A 10,109-nucleotide genomic window follows, 5' to 3' on the forward strand; every position below is an offset into this window, starting at 1 on the left:
GGAAAAGGATGACTTGCGGAGGGCAGAGTACATGCTGCAGCAGGCAGATCGGCTCAGCTGCCGGCAGTTCGTCACACCGGCTGATGTGGTCAGTGGCAACCCCAAACTGAATCTGGCCTTCGTTGCCAATCTGTTCAACAAGTACCCAGCACTTACCAAACCTGAAAACCAGGACATCGACTGGACCCTTTTGGAAGGTGATTGCTGTATCAGTCACAAAATTAGCAGGAGGGGACTATCTAAAGTAAACAGTTGTGTCACTGGAGGCTGTGCCCTGCAGAGTTATCTCCATTGGAGTAACACCTATGATTTGAGGCTTCAGTGCTGCAGTGGTTGTTTACTCATTTGGGGCAGATGAGAAGGGCACTTGGCAGCCTGTTCAGCTGCCCTGACCCTGTTGTGGAACCTGAACCTGTAGGCACACTGCTAGCAGCCTGTCACTCACCATGCCGAGGAATTTGGTTTTGCCATTTCCTGTGATGGGCAAGAAAACCTCAGAAATGCAATGAGATGTTCATGGGAGCGCTAATTGTTGGCACAACTGGGACTGGGCTGTGACAGCAGTTAGCTAACACCTATGTGAAAGACCTTCCTGCTCCTTTTTCTTGCAGAAAGTGCAAAAGGCTCTTCTGAGGCCTGAAGAAATCAAAATGGTATCCAAGATTAGATAGCAGGGTCACCCTCTTCCTTTGAAAAAAATTATAGTAAAAAAAAATACTCTTTCTCTGATTAAAACCTCCTGGTGAGCTCTGCTGCTCAAAGCTCCCTGCCTTGCAAGGTGGAAATCCCTGCTCAGCTTTGAACTTGAAGAATTTGCAGTGAACCTGTTTTCTGTCGTGTAGGAGAGACGCGTGAGGAACGGACCTTCCGCAACTGGATGAACTCCCTTGGTGTGAACCCCCATGTAAATCACCTGTATGGGTAAGCTTTAGGCTCTTGGGAGACCCAGCTTTTATTTTTCTTTTTAGGGTTGTTGCTGAAATTGCAACAACCTGTAAAAAATAGTAATTATTAATGATGTGACAAAGTCAGAGTGCACTCAAATCTCGAAACATTAGACTTAATCCATGTTTTCCACTTTAGTGATCTCCAAGATGCACTGGTAATACTACAGTTATATGAAAAGATCAAAGTTCCTGTTGACTGGAATAAGGTTAACAAGCCTCCGTACCCTAAACTTGGAGCAAATATGAAAAAGGTAAACATGTCAAAAGACTTTAAAGGAAGCCATGGACACTAAAAATTCCTGTTCGAGGCCTCCAGTGAAGTGAGTATGCTTGTGAGTGATTTTTCTGTTTAAACTCTTGTTCTGTGTAGCTGGAAAACTGTAACTACGCTGTAGACTTGGGAAAGCATCCAGCTAAATTCTCCCTGGTTGGCATTGGAGGGCAAGATCTGAATGATGGAAACCCAACGCTGACACTGGCCTTGGTCTGGCAGTTGATGAGAAGGTATCAAACATGTGAAACTTGTGAATGGAGTACAGAATTTGGAAAGTTTTCCATGAGAGCGTTGCAGCACCTGAAACAGGTCACCCAGAATGATTGTAAAACCTCTGTCCTTTGGGGGATGTCTGAGACAAACCTGGACAAAACTATGATAGAGCTGCACATGAGAGGCTGGATCAGGCACCTCTGGACAGCCTGTTGGTGGACCTGTGATCATCCTGTGACAAGGATCACCTCTCACCTGCTCAAGTCTGGTCCACAAGCAGAAACCCTGAGCAGGAACATTACACAACTTTTATGTTCTGATTTTTAATTGGAAATTGAGAGGGAAACATTCTAGGGCTGCTTTATAGTCCTCTTTTGCATTGGAATGGGGGAAAAAAGAAACTTAATAACAGATAAAGTTGATCTTCCTGTTACCTAGTTCTGAAGAATTGTAAGATTATGCAAATATATGTCTGGAAAAAAGGTGCGTGGTAGCTCCTAATTTGACTTTAGAGGTCTGAATGCCAACTCCTGAGGTAATCCACAACTTTTAGGTAATGTGTTACCCCCATTGGAGCAAATGCTTAATGATCAAACAGTTTAACAAGTGTCCTGAGCCCAGGCAATTTTGTGAGCTCCTATTAAAGGACATGAAATGCTAGAAAGACTAAACGCTTTAACAGAAATCACACTTCAGATAAGATACATGGTTCTTTCTTTTTGCTAAAGGAGTTTAAAAAAAACCCCAAGCCCAGAGCTATGTAAACTTTCCAAGCTACCATGGCTCATGTTGCATCCTGGCTGCATGGCTTTGTCCTAGCTCTGTGACTAATCTTGTTCTCTCTGCTGGTTCTCAGGTACACGCTGAATGTTCTTGAGGACCTGGGTGATGGTCAGAAAGCCAACGATGACATTATAGTCAGCTGGGTAAACCAGACCCTGAAAGAAGCTGGCAAGTCCACCTCCATCCAGAACTTCAAGGTGCATGTTCCCTTCTTCCCTACAAAAGGAGATGAGTACCCCAATTTTTTTTCCTCAGCTGGAGGAACAGCAGGGGCATCTTAGAAAGGAGTTTAAACAGGACAGGATTCAGTCTGTGCTGGGAACAGAGTGACTTCAAGCTACAAGATAGGAGACTGTTTAGGATTGCCCATAGCAGGGAATAGTGTCAGAGGAGGAGGGGTGGTCAGGATCGGGGGCAGAGATGGCAGTTGAGATGTTGGCAAGCAAAGGGGCTGGAGCTGGTGTGCATTTGGAGGTGAGCATTGTGCCTTGGGCTGTGCTCAGCAGGGCAGAGCTGCTGCCTGCTCAATGATAACTTCTTTGGATTTTCAGAGCACTTGCAGTAAATTGGAGTAATAGTATTGTATTGTCACCAAAGGTGAGGCAGCAGTTTGGTTTTCCCTCTGGTCCACCTGGGAATAGTCACTAACACTTCTGCTTTGAAAAGGCTCATTTAAAACTTCTTTGGTTGCACATTGCAGAACAGCTGAATTGAGGTGAGAATTATGCTTTAAGGATTGGACACTCATCTTTACTTCTCTATCCCTGCATTCTCTAGGACAAGACTATCAGCACGAGCTTGGCAGTTGTGGATTTAATCGATGCCATCCAGCCTGGTTGTATCAACTATGACCTAGTAAAGACTGGTCACCTATTGGAAGATGACAAGCAAAATAACGCTAAGTAAGTTTTCTCTCTCAAAAGCTGTTTTGCATTGGAAGGGTGCACATTCAATGTGCTGGCCTCAAGCTGCAGGTGTTTTGACCACTGTTTATTGCTGTGGTTTTCAGTTTCTTTTATCACAGTACTTTTACGCAGGCAGCACTTACTGAAATAGAGTTGCTGTCCTTGCCTGTGACGCTGGAGGGAGCAGTTGGCTGAACTCTGGCTTGCTGAGAGAAATGCAGAACAACTCCAGCAGTTCTTACCAGTAATAATCTATTTCTCACCTGTTTGTTCAGGCATTTGAAGTGTTTAGCTGGTGGCTCAGAGTTTTGAAATAGAACCCTTGTATGTCTTATGTCTTGTCGAATCATCATAGATTGTCAAGTTTAAAGTATGCCTATTAAAACATGCTTTTGAAATGTGTGTTCCATGACTGTTCTGCAGTGGCAGAATGACAGCAAAATTTCTGGCAGATAATAGTCTCACTTTGTTATTCATAAGGAGCAAAGAGAAGAGGAAATGATACATGATTAATCTTTCGTTATATATTCTATTAGCCCTAACAAATAATAATTAAGATTCTTTTTTAACTGTCAGTAAAGTGGACTTGACATTCAAAGGTCAATTTGCACATTAAAAACACTTTACTGTGGGAAAGGAAAACAGCAAAAGATGAGAAAAACTTGTAAAATAAAAGGATGTGGTGTGATCAAACTGTTCTGCATCTTGAAACTTAATAAAGGATAGGTGAAATTGTGTTGGATGGGGCAGGATATGACTTGTCATTTACTGGTAGCAGTCTCGATGCTGACCACCTCATCTTTCCATGATGAATAGGTATGCTGTATCCATGGCAAGAAGAATTGGTGCCAGAGTTTATGCTCTTCCAGAAGATCTTGTGGAGGTGAAGCCAAAGATGGTCATGACCGTGTTTGCCTGCTTGATGGGCAGAGGAATGAAGCGAGTATAAAAGGGATGATCCATGTAAAGAAAAAAAAAACCAAAATGTGACAAAAACTCAACCTGCCACCCTGGGTGCATGACTAGCAGATCGGCTGTGACCACGTTGAAATGCTATTTGCCTTGGAACTGTTGAAATTCAAAGGACTTTGTTTTGCTTTGCAAGACAAATTTATCAAAATTCTCAGGGGAAGGAGTTTTAACCAATAGATGTGCTCTTTTCCCAAAGGAAAGTTAATTATTAAGAGCTCACAGAAATGCATTCATAGCAGACCTGCATCTTGCAATATTGCTCTGGAGCTGTTTTCACTCCATTGTTTCTCAGATACTTGACGTGTAGTTTTTTACCCTTGAAGGCTATAAGGTGGTTGGTAAGAGTTGTAATGGAAACAAATCTAATTTCTATCTGCAGTCCACTTCATACAGTCCAAGCATATTTTAGGTTTGACCATATCCTTAATTTTGCAAATAAAGTTACAGTACAAGTTGGGACCTGCAGGCCAGCTCGCAATGCTAAATGAGAAATGTGTAATTAGGAAGATGTACTTCCTCTGGTATTCTTTGTACATGGTGCTTTTTTGTACATCTAGCTATTTTGATTACTTTACAAATAAAGCGTGGCAGTTTTTTCTCTTGCTACTTATAAAAAGGGTTTTTTTTGTTTGTTTGTTTTTTAAGGTTATACTACATATGATAATACTACCATCCTTGGACCTCTTGCAGTAACGTATGATCATGTTGCTGATGGCATGGTTACACATGAGAATGGAAGTGAATGCATCTTGGTTCAGTTCTGTGCACCTAGAAAATAATTTTTACAAAAATCTGCATGAAAACTATAACTTTTTTATTTAAAATGCTGTTAGATACAAAACCATACTACATTGTGGAGAGGTTTTGTGCAGGGAAGAGGCAAATGGTATAAACAGCAGGGTTCAATAAAGTGAACAGCAAATGTGCTGGAATATAAAATTATTTTTACAGGTAGATGAAAGGAAGCATTGTGGCCAAAGAAGGAAGATGCTGTATCCATAGGATTTAATAGTCTCTTGCTTTGGCAAGTTGTTTGCAATATTTTGAGATCATATTGCTATTCCAAGCTATACAAAGTGATGTAATATGGTGGCAAAGCATTCGTTGAAATAAAAACATTTAAATATATGCTTCTCTCCTTATTTGCATTGACCCAGCATGGCAGTCTGTCTTCAGTTGCAGCTGATGCTTCTGGGCTGCAGTGCCACACACAATCTTTCTTCATCTTTAATGGCTTGATGTAAATCTGATACTAGGTACTGGTCCTTCAGAGCATGTTGAGAGGTTGGTGCTGTTGGGAGCACAGCGGGGAAAGGTCCCTTAGAACCGAAGTTTGTTTGAAGCAGCAGCTTCTGTATTGTTGTGCCTTGGGGACTTCAGAGACGAACATTTGTATGAGGGCTAATTGAGTGAAAGGGACTGTCATGGGTTGGCACTGGCCAGATGCTAGTGCACCCATGAGTATATGTTTTTCCTAACAACTAGTGTGGGATGTGATCAAGAACAGAGCAGAGCAGGCCCCAAACTTGAAAATAGAAAGAAAACTTTATTAAACTACATAAGAATAGAAATAGAAAAGAAAAAACCTAAACACACAAAAAACAGAAATGAAAACTTCCCAGAACATTTCTTCCTCTCCCCCAATTTCCACCCTTCTACACTCAAACCTTTACACTTACACTTTCCCTTCCATCTTACTTGCTTAAACCAAAACCCTGGGTTCCCAATCAAAGTCATCATCACTCCAGAAAAGAACTAATCTTCAATTCAGCAAGGGAGAGAGGAGTCTCTCTCGCACCATAGACCCCCCACAGGAAACAGGTCCACCCTCCCGTGTTTCCATGTCACCCATGGCACCGCCCAGAGAAGTCTGCCAGGGTGACACCCTCCTTTCCATGTCCAGTGCTCTCACTACCGTTCATGGACCAAAACTGCATATAGGGCTCTTTTAAGGATGCTTGGCCAAGTACCAAAAACCAGCCATCTTCTCATATTAGGACAGCAGTCCCCCCCATTTTCCCCTGGGGCTGAGGGTTCCAAGAACAGAGATCTTCATCCCTGAAGACAGAGGGCGCCACCACACCCTCTTCCTCTCTTCTCTGTTTGCTCCACTCCTACAGTGGCAGTCACTGCCACAAAGTCTTTGGTTCAAGCCAACTGCATCCATCCAAATGCAGTCCTTGTGTTCAGGAGGATTCAGGTTCAGTCTATGGCTAACATTATGCAAGAAAAGTCCAGCCCAAAAAGCCACTCCTTTTCATGTCTGCCCATCTGGGATTCCTTTCATCTTCCTTTGACATCTCAGTCCCAGGCTGTCTGTCTCTTATCTCTCAAACCACCAGCCAAGAGAAATCAATGTCTGGAAAGTTTTCTTCTGCCTCAGAAAGAGTTAAAAGTCTCTGGCTCCTGGCAGGGCTGCAGGCTCGGCACTCCCCCACACAGCCAGGCACATTCCCCCCCCCTCCTTTTCTGCTGCCGACTGCTGCCAATATCAATTCCGAAGTGGCAATTTCTCTCGGGGGGGGGGGGAGGGGGAAGAGAGGGGAACGGGGACGGAAGGCACCTCCACAGTTCTCCACCCTTCTATCTTGAACGGGACTCCGCATGACTCTTCTCCTCCCCTCCCCCACCCAGCCCCGCGAGCTGGGGGAGGGGGGAGGACAGACGGACAGATGGACGATGGACAATGTGTGCTCACCCTGCGACCGGAACCAAAGAGGCAATCCCTCTAGAAGTCCGTGCTTTTAACTCCTTGTGTTCTCAGAGGTGTGTCCAACCTCTCAGTGGCTACTCCAGGTGCCAGCATAAAACCTGACCACTGATTGGTTTGACCACAACTTCCTGGAAAACTCACTTCCCCCTCAAACCAGGACACTGACTTAATTTTTCTGTGTGTAGGAGATGAAAAAAGGGCAGGTGAAAAGGAGGATTTGACAAGGAGCTGAAGAGGGGCTGAGGCACCTGGGAGGAGATGAGCAGGAGCCCTGCCTGCTGCAGGGGTGAGGGCATGGGGGCTATGATGGCACCAGCTGTGAGTGCTCCCTGCCCTGAATGTGGAGTGTCAGCAAACCACCCCAGTGATTCCCTGCATGAAGCTTTGTGCAGAGCTGGCTGGAAACTTTCCACTGGTACAATTTTTTCACAAGAAAAGTATGTTAACAAAGCTTCCCACAGGAAATTGCATGTTTTCATTAAAGATGGAGTGATATACTGTAAGTAGACTCACAGCCATCCCACTGAAATAGTGCTCTGGTGATTTATGGCACTGGCCGAGGGCGTGGTGTAATTAAGGTCAAAATTCTTGGACTGTGGAAGTGGCCACGTGCATCTGTCCTGTCTTGCCTCTTTTGCCTCCTGGTACCAAGTTAAAGGGGGAGAAATGGGTACTTTGACAATTACAGAATGGGAAAGCATCTCCTTGTGCTGGATGTATTTAAGAAAAAAAAGTTTGGGGTCCAAGCAAAGCAGATCTATCACACTGAAGGTCCATTGCAGAGCAATCAGGAGAAACCCAGTGCTTTGTCTCCTTAACAAGCAGGTTTTCAAATAGTTTGTTTTGTCAAACACACCTAAAATTTCCAACAGGAGATGTAAACTTTAGCACATTTCCTTCTTCCTGCAACTCTTTTTGCTCTTTAATATTAAATTACTTGTTAATATTTACACTTTGTTTTGCTTCTTCAATTACATGCTTTTTGTTTCCTAGGTTTTTTTAGCAGTGTCAGCTTTGATGCCTTGGAAAGGCTGACCTGGAACAGAGACTGAATAGAGCTAGAGAATAAAGTAGATATTTATTGAAAGGCCTTTTTAGGGGTACACCTTGGACAGGACAAAAGCCTGACCAGGGCTACACCCAAGGTGGACTTAAAATGGTCACAAAATGGGAGACCAGTGACGAGGTCTTACACTTATAAGTTTTGGTCCATTTGCATATTGGGTTTAATTGTCCAATTAGAGCTTCGGGTTGTGAAGTCTCATCCTTCTTGTTTTCTTTCTTCAGTCCACTGTTGTTTATGCTTTTGGGCCTGAAACTTGTACTCATTGTCCTTGGTCTTCAGCAGGAAAAGGATTTGTTTTGTCTACTTACTCTGTGAAGAGACCTTGCTAGCACTTAATATGAGGCTCAGAACCACACACTTAGGCAGCACAGAAACTGAAAAACATGTAAGCTAAAACTCTAAGGATCAGTATTGAATTTTTTTTTTAATGGACTTGTAGCTTCCCTTGTTGGATGCATGTTGTCCTTACCCTTAATCTTAAGGTCCTCCTTCAAATGTCATTGCAAGCCCAGACAGCCTCCTCCGGGACTGTTTTCTGGGCTTTTTCTTGTATTCTTTGCAAGTTTCTTTTTTTTTTGTGGATTAAAAATGTAGCCACGTGTTCTTCCTGAGCATACTGTGTATAACTTGTTAAATATTTCTATGACTTTTTATCATAGCACAGAGGAAGTAATTTAGTTGTGCTCCTGTTACTGTTTAATGAGGTGATAGTGTAAAAGTGGAAGGAATATTTTCTCAAAGCGTTCAGAGAAGGCAAGGTTCTTGTCCATATAAATTTTTCACTGTGCTGGTTTGTCTTGGGTTGAAAAATGTAACCCAAAAATGTGTATTCTATTTTCATCTGTTGAAACTATTTGGGAGCTATTCTTCTTTATCTCTTGTAACTCTAGGGGGGGAAGAGGGTGGATGCTTTCTGATAATAGACCATCTGGGGCAGTGTTTCTTATCTCTCTCATCGACTTTGTCTCCCCCTCTGGGGGATATCTTCTGCAAATGGGCCATTAAGGCTCACCAATGACATGACACATTACATCATCCCATTGTGAGATGCACCACCCAGTGGAGAGGAGCTAACCATTCCCTACTCAGATAAAATGGGGACACAGGGGCCCCAAACATCCTCTTTTCTACTGGATTCTCAGAGGAAGACCGGACTCATCTCACTACCACTACAGGATCATCTCTATTCCAACAGAACCACATCTGTCACTCTAGGAGGACTTATTTGAACTGCTTCCAACAGGGTGCCAGGTAGTATTCCTGACTCCATCAGGGTTCTCTAGGACTTTTGTTTGTTTGCTTGCTTGTTGTTTTTTTGTTTGTTTGTTTTTGTATTACTGCATTTGCATTTTTATTATTCCTAGTAAAGGACTGTTACTCCTATTCCCATATTTTTGCCTGAAAGCTCCTAATCGCAAAACTGTAATAATTTGGAGGGAGGGGGTTTTACATTCTCCACTCCAAGGGATACTCCAGTTTTCTCTGACAGATACCTGTCTTTCCAAACCTAGACATGGTTTTGTATTCATTGAAGAAAGATGTGGCAAAAAACAATAATGACTGAATGTTGACAGCCTGATTAACTAATTAAATATGGGATACGCCTCTGGACTACACAGGTTAAAAATCAGAGGAATTCAGGGAAAACATCTTTTTTCTTCTGGCCTGGTAGGAGGTAACAGGGATGTCGGGGCTGATCCTGCTCCACTGCGTAGCCCCTGGGCTTGGCACGGCTGGCCAGTTCCTGCCGCTGCCGCAGTCCTGGCCAGACTGGGCTCAATGACTGCTGGGCAGAGGGAGGGGAGGAGAAGAGGCCCTGTCCCAGCTGGATTGGGCCTCCAGCGGCTGTTAAAACCTTACCACTAAAGCCGCACCTCCATCACAGCCTGGGAGGCCTAGCAGGGCCAGGCCCCCCCCCCCACCCCCCACCTCCCCCCCCCCCAGCAGCTGCAGGGCTACGGACATGCTGCTATGAGATCCTAGCCGTCCCTCCCCCCAGCACACTCTAGCCACCACTACCAAGACCCCTTGCGGAGGGAGGGGCCTAGCTGTTGGAGAGATCCTGGCCCAGCCCCAGCATGGCCTGAATTTACCACCTTCAGCCACCTCCCGGGAAAGAACCATCATGCCCTCTCCAGACCTGGGAGAATCTTAACACTTTCCTTGTACAGATGAAACTTGCAAGGCACTAACCTTTCTCTGAGTGAGAGAAAAGACAGAGTGAAGACAGAGACAA

At 44.1% G+C, this 10,109-nt stretch overlaps 1 protein-coding gene across 3 annotated transcripts in view; it reads left to right on the plus strand.

The window, feature by feature from the left end:
• Positions 1-5,220, plus strand: part of LOC134565297 (plastin-3) — a 105,352-nt gene extending 100,132 nt beyond the window's left edge. For all 3 annotated transcript variants that reach the window (XM_063424813.1, XM_063424815.1, XM_063424814.1), the window contains 7 exons: positions 2-197; positions 843-921; positions 1,084-1,198; positions 1,318-1,451; positions 2,291-2,414; positions 2,995-3,119; positions 3,939-5,220. In XM_063424813.1, the coding sequence (XP_063280883.1) occupies positions 2-197; positions 843-921; positions 1,084-1,198; positions 1,318-1,451; positions 2,291-2,414; positions 2,995-3,119; positions 3,939-4,071 (906 nt within the window). In that variant the 3' untranslated portion in view covers positions 4,072-5,220. The remainder of the gene's footprint in view (position 1; positions 198-842; positions 922-1,083; positions 1,199-1,317; positions 1,452-2,290; positions 2,415-2,994; positions 3,120-3,938) is intronic.
• The last annotated feature ends 4,889 nt before the right edge of the window (positions 5,221-10,109 follow it).

This window comes from Prinia subflava (assembly GCF_021018805.1).
Source record: "Prinia subflava isolate CZ2003 ecotype Zambia chromosome W unlocalized genomic scaffold, Cam_Psub_1.2 scaffold_56_NEW, whole genome shotgun sequence".
Taxonomy (NCBI): Eukaryota; Metazoa; Chordata; class Aves; order Passeriformes; family Cisticolidae; genus Prinia; species Prinia subflava.